General features: G+C 42.4%; 6 protein-coding genes across 6 annotated transcripts; 3 read left to right on the forward strand and 3 right to left on the reverse strand.

Annotated features, from left to right (window-relative positions):
• Nucleotides 1–859: 859 nt before the first annotated feature.
• On the reverse strand, nt 860–2,357 carry EAE98_010797 (uncharacterized protein; the record flags this gene model as incomplete). The annotated part of the gene is made up of 2 exons (XM_038958419.1): nt 860–1,434; nt 1,487–2,357. The coding sequence occupies 2 exons, from the start codon at nt 2,355–2,357 to the stop codon at nt 860–862; spliced, it is 1,446 nt and encodes a 481-aa protein (XP_038805244.1).
• A 5,114-nt stretch (nt 2,358–7,471) lies between these two features.
• EAE98_010798 (uncharacterized protein) lies at nt 7,472–8,811 on the reverse strand. The gene is made up of 2 exons (XM_038958420.1): nt 8,158–8,811; nt 7,472–8,108 (listed from the first exon to the last, which is right to left on the reverse strand). Exons 1-2 carry the CDS (start codon nt 8,701–8,703, stop codon nt 7,560–7,562), a joined length of 1,095 nt encoding a protein of 364 aa, XP_038805245.1. The 5' UTR covers nt 8,704–8,811; the 3' UTR covers nt 7,472–7,559.
• A 1,278-nt stretch (nt 8,812–10,089) lies between these two features.
• On the forward strand, nt 10,090–11,130 carry EAE98_010799 (uncharacterized protein; the record flags this gene model as incomplete). Its single annotated transcript, XM_038958421.1, has 1 exon — nt 10,090–11,130. One exon carries the CDS (start codon nt 10,090–10,092, stop codon nt 11,128–11,130), a length of 1,041 nt encoding a protein of 346 aa, XP_038805246.1.
• Nucleotides 11,131–11,970: 840 nt separating this feature from the next.
• Nucleotides 11,971–13,791, forward strand: EAE98_010800 (uncharacterized protein; the record flags this gene model as incomplete). Its single annotated transcript, XM_038958422.1, has 2 exons — nt 11,971–11,997; nt 12,232–13,791. 2 exons carry the CDS (start codon nt 11,971–11,973, stop codon nt 13,789–13,791), a joined length of 1,587 nt encoding a protein of 528 aa, XP_038805247.1.
• A 765-nt stretch (nt 13,792–14,556) lies between these two features.
• EAE98_010801 (uncharacterized protein) lies at nt 14,557–17,572 on the reverse strand (the record flags this gene model as incomplete). Its single annotated transcript, XM_038958423.1, has 5 exons — nt 14,557–15,093; nt 15,147–15,915; nt 15,963–17,157; nt 17,220–17,461; nt 17,547–17,572. The coding sequence occupies 5 exons, from the start codon at nt 17,570–17,572 to the stop codon at nt 14,557–14,559; spliced, it is 2,769 nt and encodes a 922-aa protein (XP_038805248.1).
• Nucleotides 17,573–18,469: 897 nt separating this feature from the next.
• On the forward strand, nt 18,470–20,473 carry EAE98_010802 (uncharacterized protein; the record flags this gene model as incomplete). The annotated part of the gene is made up of 2 exons (XM_038958424.1): nt 18,470–20,103; nt 20,201–20,473. The coding sequence occupies 2 exons, from the start codon at nt 18,470–18,472 to the stop codon at nt 20,325–20,327; spliced, it is 1,761 nt and encodes a 586-aa protein (XP_038805249.1). The 3' UTR covers nt 20,328–20,473.
• Nucleotides 20,474–22,278: the final 1,805 nt, after the last annotated feature.

Raw genomic sequence — 22,278 nt, forward strand, 5'->3', positions numbered from 1 at the left:
ATAAACATTCAATCCTTTTACTTTATAATCCCCAAAAACTACAAAGTTTTCTACTAATAATATATAACCTATAACCCATAACTCATAACAACCAAAACAATCAAAACACCGCCCATCCATCCTATTCATCTATCCATTCATCCATCCCTCCATCCATCCACCCAGTCAAACAAACAAAACAAAACAAACAAACAAACAACATCTCACACCCCACACCATACTCAAAACCCCAGTCCAATCCAGTCCAGTACACCTCCACCTCCACACTCCAATACCAGGTTTGCGTAAGTTCCTATGGAATGGAGAAACTGTAGTGCAGACACTCATCTCACGTTTTACGGGTTTAATTGTGATACTACCATTAACTTTACAAAGGTAGGTGGGAAGTAGTGTAGATACAAATGCAACTTTTTCACACACTTGCATGCGGTAAGTCTGACATGGCCACTTGAATGGAATCACCTTACACCTCACATACCTCACAACCACAAAATCAATGGTTAAAGCTCAATGCAATAGAACATAAAGAGTGTAATAACGCTTTTGTTCTATTCTAAACGTATTGCCGTGGTCTAGTCTAGTCGAACTTAATCTAAACCATCTATCCAGACTAGTCCATATCGCTCTATGTACACCAGAAGATGCAACCAACCAGCTAATCTATCTCTAAAAAGAAGGATATCTTTCCCCGTGATTCCAAGATCTAATTTGAACCTATATATCTTGGGTCTGGTATCGTGTTGTGACCCAAGTATCTTCTTAACTCGCAAGCGAAAACTCCCCAACTCCATCCACCAATGCACGTGGTCAATTATATCCACAACTCTTCATGTCAAACATCTCATCCCCTATTCCCTATTCACTCCCCCATAACTTCAGCCAAAAGAGGTAATCCAGCCTTTGCTCTCTCTTGAACACTTTGACTCAATCTTCTTCCTGCATTCATGTTTCTGCTAGTGCTCATTGCTGTAGCCATGGAGCCAACTGGTACGACCTTTGAGACTGTTGGCTTCTCTGACTTAGCAATAGAAGCTTGACCATTAGTGAGATCCTTAGCGTGAACTTCTCCCTCTCTGTTGTACAAGTTTCTGTACATGAAGACACCACTTCCTTCCATACCCTCGGATTCTTCGACGAATTTGCATGTACGTTGGTTTCTCCAGAAGGCGGTCCAGAAAGGAGTCTTGACATCGGCTTTGTAATGTTGACCCATAACTTTCTTGATGTGTTGGCTTGCTTCTCCGGCGTGGTAGAATGGGATGGTGGAGACCAAGTGATGGCAAACGTGGGTACCGATGATGTCATGGAAAAGATGGGTATCAATGAAACCGAGATCACGATCGATAGTAGCGGTTGCACCACGGGCGAAATTCCAGGTATTGTTGTTGTAATGGGGCATGGATGCGTCGGTGTGTTGAAGGAAGGTAATAGCAACTATGAACATGTGTTAGTTTCAGGTAATTGAAAATCGTAAGATAAAACGTACCAATCCAGTTGTTAACCCACAACCATGGAACACCCCAAAGAACAATGACATTGAAGCTTCCGAAGACTTGACCAGCCCAGATCAAAGCGGCAATCATAACAGCAACACCGACGTCACTCAAGGCGATCAAAGGCAACTCGTGCTTCTTGTAAAAGACACTGTCTTCTCCGAAATAGAAGTGAGAGATTCTCATTCCCTTGGCACCATCGTAATCTTGTCCAGTCAAGTTGGCAATCAAATAACCTGGCCATCCAAACAATTGATGAATGAATGCATGGTAAAGCGAGTAAATTGGGGAATCTTCTGCCAATTCAGCAAACTCGATCATATTGGCCTTGGCCTTCTCTCCAAAGTTTCTCTGAATCCAACCTTCTCTGGTGTGTGGAACGAAAGCAGTATCCTTATCCATGTTTCCGGTAGCTTTGTGATGTTGAGAGTGGGAAAGTCTCCAGGAGTGGAATGGCACAAGTAAGAAAGAATGCATGATCAATCCCATAGTCCAGTTCAATCTCTTGTTCTTGCTGAAAGCACCGTGTCCACATTCATGTGCCAAAATCCAGATACCGGTGAAAACGAATCCTTGAACAGTGGTGTATGCGACCCAAGCGGCGAATCTAAGGTATGGATTTGGAAGCATTGGGATGAAGGTAAGGGCGAGGTAGATGAGGGTAGAGACGTAGAAGTAATCGCGGACAACGTATGCCATTGATCGAATGATGGAGGGTTTGAAGCAATGAGCTGGGATAGCATCGTAGATTTCCTTCATGGTATAATTTGGGAGTTCAAAGACATTTCCATGCATGTCAAGATGTTGAGGTTGCTTTTCCTCAACGAGGGTGTTGCTCACAGAGGAGCGAGTTGTGGGTGCCATGTTTGCGAGTTTGCTTTTCACTCAATTCGATTGTTTGAGGAGATGTGTGTAATCGTTTTCATAAAATAAAAAGACTAGTGGAAGGGAATAATTGAGAAATCTTGGTTTATTCTGTCAAGGTAATTCTTCCTTTTACTCTTTGTGCGTGTTGTCAAGAGATGGATAGAACAAGGGTATCAGAAAGTCACCTTTCGAGACAGTAGTAAGAATATTCCAGATTCCTAAAACTTCTTCTCCAATGAGACAAAGAGAGAAAGAGGGATTTGGGGAAAGATTTCAAAAAGAGGGAAAAGATGAAAGAAGGATTGGAAGGAGGTGCAGAGGAGGGAAGGTGGGAAGTTTATATATATGATGTTAAGAGATATAAAATTTCTTAGCTTTGGCTAGCTACTCTTAGCTTCGAGTCTTGGTGGAAATGATTGAGGCAATTCATATGAATACCTATCTATACCTGGTACCTACCTGTTTTAGTAGTAACAGTAGTAAACGTAGTAAAAATAGTAAAATAGTAAAATCATTCACTTACCATATACCGAGTACACACACCCATACACACATACACGCACACACACACACACACACACATACACATACCGTACACACACAGATCACACAAACACCCACCGAGCCACCACCACCACATGTAAATTTTGAAGAGAAAATGCCAAATGCCAATTGAACCCTTAAACACTTAGCGTGAACCAAATCTTCCATCTTCCTTGATATTTCTCCATATTATTTTTACTTTTCCCGCTCAAAACCTTCGTCTCCACTTTAAGGATTCGGTAAGAGCAGTGATAGTGGAGATCTTTACTCCTCAACAGTTTTTGAGAATCCATGCTAACTTCATTCGGCGTAGTTTCTGATCAGGTCCAAATACATATTTATATTCATCAATTTATCTCGATTTACCGTAATTCTTCGTGCAATTGAACCGTTTTCATTGGATTCGATAAGAGACGTTGTCAGCATTTATCCGCCTGAGACGTGGTGGGATGATAGGAATGAGATTGTAGCAAGAATAGCCATCAGATCAGATCAGATCACAATACAGTAAACACTTACTTGGGCAGGAAGGAGCGCCGGCGGAGGAAAGAGCAAGGCAGCTGGGCAGGTACATGCTCAGACAGATACATACCTGTCTAGGAACTCTTTCCATGATTGAAACATCTCCAACGTCTATCTTTACCATCAATCGTCAATCGTCAATCGTCAATCATCATTGTCAGTATCATGCCATCCTGATACATCTCCACTGATTGTCCATCCACAAATTCCTTTTCTTACCCACAATCAACTAACTGTACAACGGTACAAGTTACGGCCCCTAATCAATAAGGGAAGCGATACTTGTGTTGGCATTGGCGTTGGTACATATTGGTATTGGCACATCTAGCATCTTTTCAGCTCCCGCGTTAATTCTCTTCATTGACCAGAGAGGTGCGGCTTGTTGCTGATTGTTGCTGACTGTTGTAGGTGATTATCTTCTCGTAAAGATTAGTCGTACGAGATGTCATCTTCATCTTAACCTACCTTCTCCTTTCCTTGATTCTGTGCAACATCCTTTCACATGTCAAATAGACGGTCTTGGTATTACCTTCACCCTTTCACCGTTGTCGGTTACAGCAAGCCCTCAATATCTTCTTCCACAATGCACATACTTCAACGACCACCATTCATGGTTCATCCATCCATTCAATCAATCAAATAGATTACATATAACCATCCAATCAAATGCTTTCCATCAAAAACTTCCTCTGAATCAAATTCAATCAACACATCCATCCATGATCCATCACTCTACCCTGGTGGATCTAATGCAGGGTCCTTCTCCATCTATCAATCTTCGGCATATTTTCTCAATTCGGCTAGTGAACGAAGGAACACTTCACCAAGATCTCGACCACCCCTTGACTCGCTGATCCCAGCCTACGAGCTTTTGATTGGCTCGTCTATCAGAGAGAAATCCATGAGCTTGGCTATAATGTGCTTTACGCGGTAGTGATGTGTTTTAAATGGAGTTTAGCAGCCAGATCATCAGGGGCTTCGACTTCCGACTTCTAGAAGAAGCAGAGGATGAACGTGGTGGGATACAAATGTTGTGTCTCCCAAGGTTTGTGGCTATGTTTTCTTGTGTTTTTTCCCCCTATACTGAAACAGTGAACGGTTATGCGCATGCAAAAGGCAATGCGTGGTGTATTGTTATACAGCAGACTTGAGGCTCGAACTATTAAGTGCCCACTGCCCAGACAGGTATTATGTACTCACAAAGTATAATGTCGAACTTTTTCAGCCCCCACGTTTGAAATTTTTATTGCTTAAGATTCGTACCTCGTTTTTCTGGTTGTCTTCGGGATGCCAATACTAATTGAGAAAATGTTGGGGAAGTTTTAATGCGATTCGAAGTTTTTAGGATTCTTCCCAGGGTGTGTTCTTAATTTATGGAAATCATATAAAAAATCATATAAAATCATCTAATTGATAACTTCTCAAGGGGATTTACTCATTTACTCCGTATTCCCAGTTCCAACCAAGGCCCTCTTATCTGTTTGGAGTCGAAGATCGCAAAAAGAAATCCCCAGTCAAATAAAGGAATGTTTATCACAACATCCATATTACCACCCGTCAATTCTGTTTCAAATACGCACGTTCTCGGATCCACTCATCATCCACTACGACTACGAGTACGACGATGAAAAGGAGGAGGCGAATAATTAATTATTGAACTTTTGCTTTTTGACATTGTATGGCCTCGATTGGCTCGATTAGAAAGAGGAAGTTTCGACTTCAGGAATCAGGATCCAGCACTCAGGAGAATACCCACTACAATTTGCACGGGCTACACGATTCAACTACCTAAGCAAATCAAATCAAATCAAATCAAATCTACTCGACAGAAATATATTGCATATGCGAAGTACGCGATGGTGCTCATAAATGCGGTGAGAGCTCGAGTGCGTTGCCATCGCGGGGTAGGTTGTAGGTTGACTCGGTTGCGAGAATAAATTTGGAAGAAACACTGTGCAGTGTGAATGCAAATAACGGGTATTCTTCGGTGTAAATGGAAAAGGGTGAAGACTTCCTTTTTCTTTCCAGAGTAGCTGTGCGTGCGGTACAGTAGTACTCTTATATTACGGAATGGATGATTGCTGAGAATATGTCTTGATAAATAAATACCTTGAGACTCGTGATACATTTCTTTGCTCTTTATGTGAATAGTGAGTTTTGAATCTCATCTCATCTCATGTTGAGTAGACCTGGCTAGTGAGTGAATTCGAAGTAAGTGTTTTTGATATATACATGTGCTCTCTTTTTCCAATCATTCATCTACTGCGTACAGAAACCACGGTGTGAAATCATCAGGAAGTATTTTTGACTCTTTGAATTGTATTCGATTACATAGTACATGGATATCATAACCTTTACTGAATTATCAAAATCTTCGTACGAGGAATACTCTGGTTTCTTCGTACGTAAACCGATCTTTCAATTCTTTCAAGTGGGGAAGAGGAGATGGATGAGTCGGCGCTATGGGATCATATATATTGTATGCTTTGATTCGACTCTATAGGTTGGAACTTGGAATGAGGAAGGAGGAATGAAGAATGAGGATTTTTTTTCTATCAGTGTAGATGTATGCCTCGTGTTTATATTATAGTATGTTATGTATGAAAATATCGATACGTTTACTTGGTTGAGAGGGGAAAGGGGATGGATGGATGGATATCTTTCGTAGGAGCGGGGGGTATCAATCATGATTCATGATGTGACGAGGTGAAATGAGTGGTGAGCATCGGAACGATAGACTACCTGAGTGCTTCTGCTGATGTAGTGGAAATTGCATGAGGTATTTGGAGGATGGTATTGGATATGGATATGTTGTTGCTGGTAGTGAGGATCGGTGTTGAGTGTTGAGGTCGTTGGGTTTTGATGATAAGGGAGGGTGGTTGTTGGTTCAGTGGATTGAGAGAGATGGGAAATTGGGGAAGAAGGGGGAAGAGGGGGGGGGATAGAGTAAGTTATTGAAATCAGATTATGGATATGGAGCGTTGAATTTCAATAGGGAAATGTGAATACCTAGTAGTTAACACAGTATAGGAAGGGGAAAGAGGGGGGAATTGAGAGAGAAATGAGATGCACAATAATAGATGACGTTGAGGAAAGATCAAGATTCATGTTATGATTACGAATCGGATTGAGATTGTGGGATTTGATGATGGTTGCTATGTATCTGATGATTTTGTGGATAATCCTAATGATTCTGCACCTCTATCGAATTGTTAGTTCTTGGTGGAAATTTGCTCGTGGTTCGGAGATATAGTGGTATGTCCAAGAGGGAATATATCATAGTTTATTAATTCACGATTAAATCTACTTTCTTTTCTCTGCAGAAAACATAAAGGTCTCTATACCAGCACGATCAAATGATCAACTGAAATTCACAATGAAAGATACATAAAGAATGGTCGTAGGAGATTATCTATTATGTACATGTGTACGAGTATCAAAGGGAGTATCAAAACTCAATTCAATTCGCACATATTGCTTTTTCTATAAAAGTCGAAGGCTATTTCATTAATATTATCGATGACGGTACAGAGCTCTCTTTCTATGAGTGCGCTGATTCATAGTGGGCTTGGGGATGATTGAATGTACGCGTTGTTTAGTGGTTGGATTTTCTGTATAGTAAGATTACATGTGATCAGTGGAAGTTTTGGGGCCTGTAAGAAAGCTATTGTGGCTTTGGGGGTTGTGTATCGTGAGTTATGTACTTTCTATGCTAAGTCGTTGAGTTAGGTTGTAGTGACATGCAATACAGAGTCTCGTTGGTGTATAGTTTGGAGCGGGGTCTGGAGTGAGGGGGAATATCCCGTCCCTTGCCCGGTAAATAGAAAAGCTAATATAAGAGAGTAGGAAGTGAGAGGGAAAGATAAAAGAAAATCCTGACAAGACAAACATTCAAACAGTGCTTGCAAAGCGCGCCGGAACATCAAAGCCATTGAGGTATCCCCAATAACATAGCATAAGGCCTATCAAGTCTGAGTTCTTTTCTGTGAAGTTGACTTGACACTGTAAGCGGTATCTTTAGACCCATATTCTAAAGGCTGGGAGAAATCATGGTACAATATTAATTATCTTTCTTGAATCATTACAATCTATCGCGCGCTCTATCATACAATCCATCATGAAGCCAGACTTTTCTTAGCATTGAAAAGCAACGTCTTCCTTTACAACTTTATTGCCCCCCGCACTAGCAAATCCTGTTCCCTCGCTTTTGATTTCTACCAATCCCGGCTTGATCTTCTCCCTATCTCCCTTTTTCCCCTTCTCCTTAACATCATTTCGCTCTGTCAAGTCTGCCTCGCAGACATAACAAGCAACAGCGTTCTGATCTGTTCCCGCTTCTGCGTGCGGATCGTGAACTCCGCTTGGAGTCATGAATTTGGTAACGCATGATTTGCAGAGCACATGGCCGCAGGGCTTCGCAAGTACGGCTTTGGAAGTGTTGGTCAATTGCTTTTTGCACGAAGGACAGATTCTTTGCGGCTTTTTTGTGACGCTATCGGTTTCTTCTGTGAATGCAACGGTGATTAAGGTATGGAGTGAGTAATTGTGTGGTTTGTCTTGTTGTGAGGCGGGGCAAACAGGTGATTGTTTGGCTTTCTTGACGATATTGTGAAGAGTGGTATTGGTGTTCGAACTTGGTGTGACAGATGGAACCCAGAAACTAGGTAAAGTTGTTTTGGAAGCCTGTCGTAGTGTCAGTAAATTGTCATGATTATCAGATTGAGCATCATACTTTTTCGTCATCAATAGCTCTCCTCGCCTTTGATCTCTCATCCTGTGCAATTCTCAAAAGTTCATCCTCATCTAACTCAAATTTTCTCTTCTCTCCCCTCTTCCCACCTTCACCATTTACCTCTTGCTCTACCATAATCTTTCCGCCTTCTCTCCCTACAATCCTGCCGCCTTTTCCTCCCGTCTTTCCCTCTAGTCCCATTTGTACTTTCTCAAATTCCGCTACAGCCCTCTCTCTCGCCTCATCTTCTTCCCTCATACGATCTTCATTCTTGTCCTGATCGTCTTTTTCCTTATTTTTCTCCAGCCTCTTGATTTCCTTCTTCTGCGCCAAGATATTGCTTAACGCGCACTCGCGACAAAATATATCACCATGACTACACGAGACAGGAGTACGCGCAGGTAAAAGACATAGCCGACATGAAGCAAATGGTAAAAATGAGTCTCGAGATAGACGAGCACTACTGCTTGTCCAGGCTGATTTCGCCAACTCACGCTCGTGGGAGGTGAAGACCGCACGGGAAGTATTACGTTTGCTGTGAGACATAGTTGCGTCTTTGAATTTCGGTTACGTCTGAGGGAAAAGAGCGATTAAATGTATTGATACTTAGAGTTTTACTTGAGGGATGACCTGTAAAATTATGTGGTCGGGAACATTGGTGAAGAGATCGAAAGTTCGAAGATGATCACCTGACAGAGCAACTGCGCGGTGAAACTTTAGTCCGTTTTCCACGCTAAGCTCGTTACGGCTTGTACCAGCCAGATAGGTAACGTGCAACGACAACTTACAACGAGCTGATGAGGATTCCATCCCTAATCTTTCTTCAAGATCTTATCAGCTGTATAGCCTCTCGATGGTGATTTGTTCAGATTAATTATTTACTTTAGACTTTTGTACGACGACTCCCAATTCCTCCTGATCTTTGTGTCCCCACTTCCTCAAATATCGTATAACCTCTTCCCTCTTCAGCTCAAAAGGAACAGATCAATCGTGAATATCAGTTGACTTCGCTCCTGAAGTTCCCACATAATTGTCCAAGCATCATTGAAACCATTGTATTGTATTGTGGCAAAGAAGTCGAATGTTCCTGGCAATCCACAACAAATGATTGAGCGTGTGGTGAAGTCTGGCGTCCACGGTGGACGTGGAGGCGACCAAGTTTGTCTCAACTGTATCTGTTCTTGACTTGGACCGAGATGGAATAGCAGTGCTTCAATTCTTTAGCCACCATCGTGGTTAAAAGCCCGAATCTCTCAAGCATAGCAAATGACTTCGTCCTCATTAGTTTTAGGGGGTGACAAGCTGAAATCTGTGATGCGTTGGAAGATCGACTGGCAAGGAGAAATTTGAACATTGGTCAGCATCTTAGAGACCGTTTGATAATCTCGTTGATCCTAAGCTGTCATGGCTTTTGTCCTTGATTATTTTAGCACTTTATCAGGCATAAAAAATTCTTTGTGGCTACTTATGAATTTGAAATTTGAAGCTTGAAAGACACATGAACTTCAGTAAAACCCCATCCCACCTGATCTTTCGATTTTTCTGAATTTTTGAGACCTTCATCTCTTAGAAAATGAGCAAGAGTTTGATAGCCTCAATTTTCGTGAGGTTGTAAGAAGTATCATCTGGTATACTGACTGTGCTTTCCATGTGAACGAGAACAATTCACTTTTCCAATGTACCACGCTTGTTGACAATTTTTCTCTCGAGAATGACTAGTTTTATTTACAGTTGTTATTGATTTGTCCACGCTAAGACCATGTCCTCCGAGCCGTATCTTTACAGATTCCAATCATATTTTTACAAAGTGAGATTGTCAATTTCCAACCACAAACAATAACCTCTTAAGTTAGATCGTGGACAATTATTTGCAAGCACAACAACCACTTCAAAAGCGACATTTAACAAAAAAATTCGCTTTCATTGCTCATAATGAAAGATCTTCGCCAAGTTGCCGAATTCGGAAGATCTGTCCTTCCAACGAAATCAGATAGTTCTCGTTACTATCGTCACAATACACATACCAGTCAGGGCACAGAAGAAACGCGTGCACTGCCTTCCATCCCATGTTATCAGTCACACAGAAGCAACTCTTCGAGAATTTCTTCTAGCAATAACTTTGCCGAGAACAAAGATCACCCGAGGAAGCGTCTTTCGAGAGCAGAAGCCAAGATCAAAGAGCTTAAGAATTTTGGTCCAAATCTAGTTGCTCTCGAGGGAAGAGCACAAAAGCTTTTCATAGATCAGGCCAATCTTAACTTCAATCTTTTGAGCCGTCTTGAGATGCCACTGACATCGTCGTCTCCACAGGGACGACCTTCAAGACTGGGACCTCTTCAACATCCGTATACACATCTCCAAAATCCATCAAATTCTGGTCAATCTTTTGTTACTCACGCTTTTCAGTTCAACTCTGAGGATGTGGAGATGAATGATGCGCCAGACATTCAAGAGTCAATAATGGTTCCAGTAGAATCTGAAAGTCAGAACAGAGGTGAGATGCCATCTCCCCGTCCGCTTATCAGACCCTCTCAAGCCGCAGCATCGATTCGAATCGCTCCAAAGTCAAGTCAATCAATGACTCCAAGTAGGATATTCGAAAGCCCACGGCATACCGCTCTCCAAACCACCACCACAAACATCCACGATCAAATCGAGCTTGAGTTTTCCCACTTAATGTTAGCAAAGCATAACGAACTACGACTCATCGAAACTGAACTAGCCAAAGCACAAATAATGCTTGAGCAGCTTCGACGTTGTCATTTGAGGCCGTTCAATCTCGTCAAAAATGAGGAGGGTCAGGTTTATGCAGTCAGGGTTGTGGTGAGGCCATTTAGTGGAGAGGAGAGAAGGCAGAAAGCAATTACAAAGAGACAAAGGGAAGAAGAGAAGGCTGCGGAAGAACTAAAGGTAGAGGAAATGAAGAAAGGGGGAAGCGGTATGGGGTTGAGGAATAGATATGTGAAAAGGTGAGGGGAGGAAGAGAGTGTGGATAGAAAAGGGAAACCGATGGGGCTGGTAGACTCGAAATGACTCCGAGGTGGAGATAAATGATCGGCGAGTACATTGGCGTTGAATAGCGAACCTATATTAAGCCTGTTATAATTCAGAATGTACTAGGTATGGAATAATGATTGTCCAATACTGTCTAATATTATCCAAAGTATTAGTGAAGTCTGAAGTGATGCCAGCCAATCTCTCCACCGGAAGGACAGAGAGATTTAGATGTAATACAAGGGGAAAGAGGCCTAGAGTGACAATCTTCATTCTTTTTATTGAATACAGCATCCGTCATCTAAGGCGAAAATAGCCCATCTGATGCTAATAAGTCAATCTCCGATAAAACGTTGTTAGAAGACATCACTCAATGCTCCTAAGATCTTCAGGAAATCGAGCAACTAGACTGAATGATCAATCAAGACATCAAGTATCACTGGATACTTGATATTATTACCGTCAATCTGTACAAGGTCAGGTGGCTACCTAGTATCTAATCATCTCCCGTTTCAAAAAGTCGACTATGATTGGTGTGGCGCGCGTCGACGTCAAGGACGTGTTGATTACATAAGCATAATCTGGGGAAACCCTGTTTCCCCCTTTTGTTTATACTTTCAGGATGACGTAAATGGTAGGTACATTTCACATGTCCGAGAGTTTTGGTATATGAACTTCAACAAATTTCCCCTCAGTTCTCATGTTCCACACTGAATACAATAAATTTACGCCTTTACAAATATCTCAATTTTTCGCGACAGCAACGATCACATCAGAAAGACTGCAAGGTACAAAGCACCTTGGTCAGAAAGGACAGCCATGGCAAACGTTTACAACAGTCAGCTTGTATTGTACCCTCCCTTTTTCTCGTCTATCTCTCATCACACAGAGCTTCCATCTGTCCGAGTTGCAGATCAACAATCAAAAACTTGCCATTCTTGACTTCAAGAGGACAAATGAGATGATTTGAGAGACTGTATTCACTTTGGATGTTATACTACGCCCAAACGTTGAGAGCTCCAGTCTGCCAGTCCGAAGTGTTGGGGTTTTTTTTATCTGCCAATACTAACAATGTACTAGGATGCATTCACACAATATCATCAATATCAGGATTCCTCATCATCCTCCGCGACCTCAACAGCTCTTCCAGCACTCGGCCATGCCATAAGCGGCGCGACTGGGACCGCCATCTCAAACCTCTGCATCTATCCCCTTGACCTCATCATAACACGTCTTCAAGTGCAAAGAACTCTCGCAAATTCCTCCTCTCCTACCTCAAAACAGCCACAGAAATATACATCAGTCGCCGACGCCTTTGATAAGATTTACAATGAAGAAGGAGGGATCACCGGATTTTACAGTGGAGTCTTACAAGACACATCCAAATCCATTGCAGATTCATTCCTATTTTTCCTCTTTTATGGATACATTCGTTCAAAAAGATTACAATCTCATCACTCACCCTCCAAAGCTACTCTTCCAGCACTCGAAGAATTGGGCGTCGGCGCATTAGCTGGCGGGTTATCAAAGTTTTTCACCACACCATTGTCAAACATTGTCGTGCGAAAGCAAACTCATTCGATGACTGCTTCCTCTGACTCAAAATCTCCAACAATCTCTTCAATCATATCGGACATAAGAGAGAAAAAAGGCATTACTGGTCTCTGGTCTGGTTACAGTGCATCTTTAATCCTTACTCTCAATCCGAGTATCACATTCTTTCTCTATGAGTTTCTCAAACGTGTTATTATCCCGAGAGATAAACGCGATGATCCAGGGGCACGAATAACATTTTTATTGGCGGCGGTTAGTAAGGCGATTGCAAGTAGCATTACATATCCCGTGAGTCTAGCTAAGGCTCGAGCACAAGTCGACGGATCTTCTTCTCCAGTTAAAAAAGAAACTGTTGAGAAGCTCTCAGACAATGTGAAAGATGCAACGAAGAATGGATCCAAGAAATCTGCCCAAGAAGCACAGAAACATCTCAAAGATGTTTCCAAGCAAGCAAGAAAAAACACAATCATTCATTCCATACTCAAGATCTACAAGGAAGAAGGTATAGGAGGACTGTACGAGGGTATCGGAGGAGAGATTATCAAAGGGTTTCTAGGCCATGGATTAACAATGATTGTGAAAGATCGTGTACATGAACTCATTCTCTCACTTTATTTCATGGTTCTACGATTTTTGAAACGCAGTCCCTCGCCAAAAGCAATTATCAATGATGCGAGAGAAAAAGTCAGGGAGGGAGGTGAGAATGCCTTACACAGTCTCAAAACAGTGGGCGAGAATACGCTTCAATCTGCTCGTGAGAATGGTTCGAGTCTCGCATCTACAGCCCAAAATTCCACTTCCACTATCGCACAATCCGCAAAGGACGTCTCGGATAAAGTATTCAATGGTGCTAAAAATCTCGGGGAAAAGACGAATGATAGTGTCCCAACAGCAAAGGAAGCAGGCGGCAAAGCAGCTGCCATGGGAAACAATGTTACAGAAAAGACAACATCGACTACCGAATACGCGAACAAGGAAGCAGGTCATTTGCTTGGAAATGCAGGTGAGCAATTAGGTGAGAAAATTGAGGGATTGGGAGGAGAAATCAAGAGAGTAGGAAAGGCAGGGAATGGTGGACAGGAATAGGATCTCATCCTGGCTCTGAATGTTGGTCTGATTTGATACAATTTGATACAAGTTTATTTGGGATGCATAATATGTCAGTGAATGGATTTCAAGGGAGAAGCGGGCGGAGAAATATTGATACGAAATATGATAACATACGCACGCACAGCAGGATCACTAGCATGAATTGGTTGTATAATAGTTTTTTAGTACATTAATTGAGTAAAGGCTTTTCTTTTCAATGATAATCCAAATATTGTATATTATTAGTGTTTGGTGATGTTCAAAGGTTTCTGATGGATAAAGGACCAGGAAGCAGTGCATGCGTCGTAGCAACGAAGAGTGGATGTGCCTCTTGAGTGATAGTTTCTATTGTTAAGGTCGACCGGTGACATTCAAATGTATCTTACTACAAATTTCCAAAAAGACTGAGCAACAGCAAATATTCTACTAGACAAGGAGACGAGACTTGTGAAACGAATGCCTATGGATGAATAAAAAGTTGGAAGCTGGATATTATGCAAGCTCAAAGCCCGTCGAGATTGGAAACTATGTGTAATTACTACTTAGCCATCCGGCGTTGTAGTCTTCCAGGCATCTCCTCGTGTAACTATGGCCATATTGTAACATTTCATCTCATCTCATACAATGCAACTATATCCCCACCCTTGACACCAACAAGCTCTCATGCAATTATCCCCAAATCCACAAGCGCCTGTGAGGTTTCTGTTTTATAAGCACGACAAAGCAACCGACATTTCACCTCAAACCTCTTCGTCCCGTGATTCAATACTCAAAATCATCATCAACACTTGGGCCCGTACTCTTCGTAACACTCTCCTGTTTCCTGTACATCTCCGCCACCTGTCTACTACTCGTCGCCATATCCGGTTTCTTATCATCTCTAATCTTGATAAATCTCGGAAATCTCAATGAAATACCCTTTTCTCCCCCTTTGTCAACACCCTCCTTACAGCCTGCCTTATATCTCGGACTCAATGTCAAATCAGCCGTCTTGACTTCCCAGACATATTTGGGCTCAAACCAAACATCAGGTTGATGTTGATTTCCCGAGGAATGGGAGTAGAATGGCTTAGGACGGTCGATGACTATAGCAGAGAGTTGGGCGTGGAGTTCTTCGAGAACTTGTTCGCTAAAGCCAGTGCCGATGTTGCAGATAGTTTCGTAGGTGTCAGTTTGGGGGTTGTGACAGGCGAGCAGGAAGGCGCCGTAGACGGAGGTACGTTTTCCACGACCATAGTAGGCTCCTAGAACGACGAGATCGAGAGAGTCGCCAATACCTGAGAGATAATCCTTTTTGATCTGAGACGAACATTAGTATGATTGAGGAAATACATTGGGATGAGAGTATATACCTTAAGCCAATTCCTACTTCGCTTACTGGGCTCATAACCACTTTCCGTACCATCCAACATCTTTACCATCAACCCTTCGCACGATGCCTTGACACTATCATCTAAGAATGTTTGAATCTCGTCAATTTCTTGACAATTCATACTAGTAGCAAATTGAAATTCGCCTTCGACAGGTTGGAAAGCTTCATGGAGAAGTGCACGACGTTCTCGTAATGATTTCTCAACAACAGCTTCACCATTCAAGAAAAGCAGATCGAATGCGAATACACAAACTTTGACTTTAACATCTTCGACCTTGACATCCTTCTTCTTTCGTGTCATGAGTTGTTGGAAAGGCAAGACTTTCTTTTCAACCATATCCCAAGCAACGGTTTCGCAATCGAGTACAAAGCTCTTGGTATCTTCCTTAACCCATGTGTTCAGTTTGCCAAGAATATCTGGGTATTTCTTGGACAGATCTTCTGAGTTTCGCGAGAATATAGCAGCGAGACCTCCAGCAGATGGTTTGGCAGCAGCGGGCGTAGCACCAAGATATTGTTTGGGAGAATCCTTAGAAACGTAATGTATCTGAGCTCTCTCTCCATCATATTTATACTCGCAAGTGAAGGTTTGATTTTCAAATCGATCCAAGACTTCTGTGATTGCTTTTGTTGGTTTGGCCAACATAGGCTTCAACGGTACACCGGGTTGGAGCTTGCAGTTGTCTTTTAGATTGAAGATACCGTGCTCCAACATTGCTGGAATAATCACATCATAACTAGGAAGGGAGCTATCTTTGGTTAATAGTCACTCAAGATCTGAGGAAACATAACATACCTGTGAACTGCTTTCAATATTGACTCTCCCTTTGCCATCTGTTCTGTGCTTGGAACCTTTCCGGAACCTTTCGCTTCAATTTCATGACATACCATTGCTTGAGCCAAAGAAACGAGAACGGTCTTTTCTGCCAATCCGAGGCGAAGCTTACCCTCTAGGAAACGAACAATGTATTTTGCTTCGCTTGCTCCACCCTTGTCTTTTGTAATGTCAACTTTGCCCGACGAATGCGCGTCAGCTGCGGAAAGCAACTTCTTGATTCCGTCAACTTTTCGTCCCTGAGCACCGTTGCCTTGCATTGTAGCAATGTCGATCAAACTCTTCAGAACGCCTCTAATTGTCAATGGCTTTGGCTTGAACATTACAGGCTGGTTTGATCGACTCTTGACTGCTACAAGTCCAAGATCACCAATCTCTTTCTGATCATTCTTGATGACGCTCAGATTTCGTCCAGTAGACTCCCCAATGGCCTTCATGATCAATGATTCACCAATACCCAACTCAATTCCAGCATAATCTGCAGCCAATTTGTTGATCATGAGAAGAACCGTAGGCAAAAGATCGTCTGGAGTGAGTCGAAGGACTTGACGAAGGAACAGGGAACAATGAGCCGCAATAGCTAATCGCTTGGTGGTCATCTCTACCAAAGAAAATGTTGTACAAAGAGCTGCATAAGGTACTGGCTCTCCTGGTCTCCAATCCGGATATGGGTCCTTACCCTTAGATTTCAAGGTTGTTTGTATCTTCTCCCTAGCTTTAGCAGCTACTTCTGGTTTCTCATCTCCACTAGATTCTAAATCCTCCTCGATTTCTGATTCTGATGCTGATTTTGATACATTCGAGTCTCGGCGCTTTGCTGGTTTTGGTGACGGTGCTGCTGCTTCCACTTCGTCTTCATCCTCTTCCACTACCACTTTGGCATTCTTACCACGCTTTGGTGGCGGTGACATGTTCTTCGAAGAGGCTTTTTTCGTTGATGATTCTGGCTCAGGTTTGGTCTTGGATTTTGTGCTAGCGGGTTTTGGCGAGGGCTTCTTCTCTCTTGCTTCGGCATTTTGAGCTCTTCGAGGCTTCTTCACAATAGGCTCTTCATCTTCATCCTCTTCCTCTTCTTCCTCCTTGACTTCATCCTCAATTTTTATAGCTTTGGTCTTGGCTGAGAGTTTCGGACTGGCGGATCTTGATCTCTTCACACCTGTATTTCCAGAACTAATTAGCCTCTTAGAGGAAGTGCGCCACTACCTTGCCTAGACCTACCTTTCTCTACCTTCACATCTTCCTTTTTTACTTTTCCCTTGACATCAGATCCCTCTTCCTTCTTGGTCAAATCTTCATTTCCTACATCGGAATCCCCATCCTTCATCTCAACATCTTTATTCTCTTCTGAGGCTTCCGAGGCGGATGACGAGCTTGCTGGCGGCTTGCTTGCGCTTGACTTGGAAGAGAAAGATAGCTTCGATTGTTTTGGAGGCGCGCCTTTTGGTTGGCCAAAAAACTTGCTTCAATTGAATAGCCATTAGCATCATCGCATCTACATACTAGACAGGAACGAACCCCAACGTAGTTTGTGAATCTTTAACATACCCCAATGTCGCCTGCTTTGGAGGCATTGCGCAAAACGTTCGGATTGGTAGGAACGTATGGAAGTTGCCCACTACAGGAATAAGAAGTTTGCGTGAAGCCACAATGGCGGGTTATGCAGCAGGGGAATTGAATTATCTTGACCAATTACGCTCAAGTATTGACAACTCTGTAGCGTCGACTTTATTTGAAAGAGTATGATATTAGTTGTAAATTATACTTAGTATGATGTTAGAGATTGAATCAATTATGTTATTGTCATTTTCAGGTCTTTCGTTCAAACATTAAGACTTTTCCATTGACATAAATACCTAGGTAGATAGATAGATAGTATAGAAATAAATTCTACCTGGTAGGCTCCAGTCGCGTCATTGAAAATCAAACTACGCGTTTCCGCCAGGTAGTTAAGCTTTACCGCGTAAATTGGTTCCTGATCACATCGGTCGGTCGGTCGGTCAGTTCCGTTAGCTTCCGTTCACTAATAAAAGTCGGCTCTTCAAGCGGCCGACTCGAGTATTGATATCACAAGCACCTACGATATGATATGATATGTAGTGAGAGTACCGAAGGAATGTGTAAAACTACTCATACTTTGGAATTCGATCATACTATCGGCGATGGATCGAATAGAGACTAGAGCTTCTCATAGATTAGATGAGTGCACAATGAAGCGCTTCACACCTGTTTCAATTGAAAATAATGATTGATCAATTTGATAAAGAATTTTAAAAACAGAGTGTTTTTGTTTCTTGATGTGCGGTGTGACCCTCACCTTGATCTCTTATCAGTTCCCCTTCTGACTCACCAATTGGATTGTTTTGATGACTCCAATAATTATTTAGAAGCATAAATTCCCCCACCAAATAATAAGTTCCCCTCCTCTCGTAAACTTTCAAAACAATTTTGAACACCCAAACGCGATAACCATGGCTGCACTTCAAGAACTCGCAGATAGAACTCTGAAGACGGATACAATCTATATCGATACCGATGTTGGTCAAGATGATCAATCAGCCACTGGTGCCGAAAGCAAACCATACAAGTCTTTAGCATACGCCTATATTCAACACGGTGGTAGCGAGGGAGGAAAATATCAATCAAGAGCCTCAACAACTGGTGCCGTGAGCGCAGATGGTGATCCAGCAGAGCGATTGGTATGGAAAGATCCAGCCAAGGCTGCCATTAAGAAGGCACAAAATGCCTTGGATGCACACAAGAAGAAGCTTGTGAAGCAACAACAGATGGCTGCCGCAGAGAAGGAGAAAGATGATGCAAGACTCAAGACACTCGAAGACTCGAAAAAGATTGTCCTTACCGAAGACTCCTCATTACCACCAGCAGTCAAGATCAAGATTATGCGCAAAGATATTGAATTGGGCGAGGGCGAAAAGAAGGGTACCCGTGTTAAGGTTTCAGGTCGCATTCACAGATTGAGAGAGCAAAAGCAAGCCACTTTCATTACATTGGTTGATGGATATGGGCATTTGCAATGTATCTTGCAAGGCGATCTTACCAAGACATACGATGCTCTCACTTTTGCACAAGGTACTTCTCTTACTCTCTACGGAGAGATGCGAAAGGTCATGGCTGGTCAATCGGCTCCAGATGACCGAGAATTGATTGTCGATTACTACAAAGTCATTGGCAGATCCCCATCCGACGCCGATGCTATCACCAACAAGATCTCTCATCAACAAGATCAATGGGAGTCCTCTATGTTGGACAACCGTCACCTTGTCCTCCGTGGAGATACCGCTTCTTCAGTGATGAAGGTTCGTTCTGCAGTCGAATGGGCTTTCGCAAAGGCATACAAGGAGATGTACTTCACCAAGATTAGTCCACCTGCTTTCGTTCAAACACAAGTTGAGGGTGGTTCTACTCTGTTTGAATTGGATTACTACGGAGAGAAGACCTATCTTACTCAATCATCTCAACTTTACCTCGAAACTGGTATTCCAAGTCTCGGCAACGTTTACTGTATCGAAAAATCTTTCCGTGCAGAGAAATCCCTGACTCGTCGTCATTTGTCCGAATATACCCACGTTGAAGCTGAATTGGATTTCATTGATTTTGATGATCTTCTAGATCACTTGGAGGAGATGATCAGCACCGTCATTAGTACCATTATGGCCGACCCAGAGATCGCCGGTTATATCAAGGAACTCAACCCAGAATTCCAAGCTCCAGCCCGTCCATTCAAGCGCATGCGCTACTCGGATGCCATTGACTGGCTCAACGCCCAAGATCCCCCTATTCTCAACGAAGAGGGCAACCCACATGTCTTCGGTGATGATATTGCTGAGGCTGCCGAGAGAAAGATGACAGATATCATTAACTTGCCCATCCTTCTCACACATTTCCCAGTCGAAATTAAAGCCTTCTACATGAAGAAAGATCCTCAAGATCCAAGAGTTACAGAGAGTGTGGATGTTTTGATGCCAGGTGTTGGTGAGATTGTTGGTGGCAGTATGAGAATGGAAGGTTATGAAGAATTGATGGCTGCATATGAACGTGAGGGCATTAGTCCTAAGGAGTACTACTGGTACACTGAACAGAGAAAGTACGTTACCCCCCTTCTTTCTACCTCTGCAATCACACCTAACCCCTGATTGTGTTTCTTTAAACTTTGTATGCACAAATCAACTAACAGTAAACAGGTATGGTACATCTCCTCACGGTGGTTACGGATTAGGTCTTGAGAGATTCATCGCTTGGATCTGTAAACAACATTCAGTCCGCACATGCTGTTTGTACCCAAGATTTATGGGACGCTGCAAGCCTTAGAGCAATAGCCTGTGGTTGATTGGGAGAATTAAGTTGGAGGGAAAAGTTGTGAAGAATGTATGCTATTGATAGCAGAGGTAGCAGGTTTGCGTTTGAGTAAAGCATTAAATGAATGAATGATAGAGCATCTGATTTTTGATCCATTTTTGATTCTATGTGTACATTGCATCCGAATGTTTGAGTAGAGTTGTGATTGGAACCTTAGAACTTTGATGTTTGACTTCTCAAAAGCACCATGAGAGCTCGCTAGACTTTCACTATTGGAGAAAATCATACATACCCGTGGACCGGCTGGTCAATTCCCACATTGTGAAATTTTGATAAAGAGATACCGCTAGAGATGTCAATGCAATGGGAATTGAGAGGGCGTGAGTAAGCGAAGCGAAAGGAGGTGAGAGGGAGGGGTGAGGACATGAGCTCATGAGAAACAAGGATTTCAAATGTATGAAGGAAGTTTGATATTTTGACCTTCAAGCTTCATTTATGTATGTAGGATAGAAAAAACAGAAAGGCTATTTGATATTATAATTTTCTAATTAGGTACTCGATGTATAGACGGAAAAATTTCGATTTCATACATCTCAACTCTGGAAGTTTCTTGGTGGGCTGCCTCGCTGCCCGCGCGAGATTCCATACGTAGGTAGACAAATCTAAGATTTCTGTGTATTCACATCCTAATTACAGTTTTGGAGATTATACGTAGATGCGTACCTATTAATAGCCATGCTAAGCTATGGATGTTTCCAATTTCCATAGCAATATCTTTCGTGTTAGTTACCTACCTAGTAGTCAGTCGTACTTGGTTATCTATATTAGTTGGTGGCGAGTGGACAATCATTAAGCTATACTGTACTATACTACCTATACTACACTATATACACTACAGGTATACTTACACTACGCTCACGAGTCACGGGAAATTGTTTCACGAACACGCCACGAGAGCTTGGACCTAGGGGCTCGGATGATGTTCCTTACTAAGGTTGGTGCTGGAAGTAGGGGAAATCCTTGGGATGGGTGGTTGGTGGAATGGCGATGGATGGGTGGTTGGAGGTTGGAGGTTGGAGGTGGTGTAATGTTCTGGAAGGATGGGTGGAAGGATGGGGATGGGGATGGAGGATTGATGTATTGAGGAGGGGAGGTGCAATGGGAATGGGAGAGATGGAGGTTGTGGGTAGCTGAAGGTATTGTGTACTACCTCTACGTGGGAGAAAAGACAGGACGGAATTGATCACTGGCAAAGCCCTTCAACAATCCAATTGTTCCATTCCAATTCGGAGAATTAAATGTTTAAATGATTTTATAATTGAAGATTATTTATGGATTTATTGTTTAATGTTTAATGTTATCAAATTTTATTATTTTATTATTGATAGAATTTATTGGGGTGATTAGTTTTGGACTATTTTTTCTCCTATGTACTTCGTAGAGACTACTACGGATGCAGATGAATGGGAACTTGATATGGAAATGCTACTTTTGATGGTGATTAAATGTGGTTAGTTTTCATGGAGGTTGCAATTTGTCGAAACGGTCGCGTTGAGATGTAAGGGATGTTTTAGAAACTGTTGAAAACCGTTGCCTTTGAGAATAGGTATCCATCGATACAGACAGAGTACAACCATTGTTAACTTAGCAGCAAAGTATACGCAGCACGAGCATCTCATCTCAAGAATAAATGACAAACCGGTGTGACATATCGTAATGTGCTACTTTACGAAGTATATCCATACGGATTACAGTTGTGCATAGCTACCTAGGAATATTCAGGGCTGCATCTCGAGACTTGGGGTCCGTTGTCGATACTACATAGATATGTACGTCGCCTGCAAGTACTTAGCCATCCTGGCCTGGATGTCGAGGTATCCATCCGTATTATCTCAGCAATATTCTGGAGATTAAATCTGCGCATCTGAATGTTTCCGGCGCCTAAGTGCATCGTTTGTTCGTA

The sequence above is a fragment of the Botrytis deweyae genome, assembly GCF_014898535.1.
Source record: "Botrytis deweyae strain B1 chromosome Unknown BDEW_040, whole genome shotgun sequence".
Classification (NCBI taxonomy): domain Eukaryota; kingdom Fungi; phylum Ascomycota; class Leotiomycetes; order Helotiales; family Sclerotiniaceae; genus Botrytis; species Botrytis deweyae.

Excerpts from the sequence above, each read along its gene's own strand:
- EAE98_010798 (XM_038958420.1), bottom strand. The coding sequence starts at position 8,703 with ATGTCTCACAGCAAACGTAATACTTCCCGTGCGGTCTTCACCTCCCAC. Across the intron at positions 8,109-8,157 it reads GAGCTATTGATGACGAAAAA|GCTTCCAAAACAACTTTACC; the intron begins GTATGATGCTCA and ends ACACTACGACAG.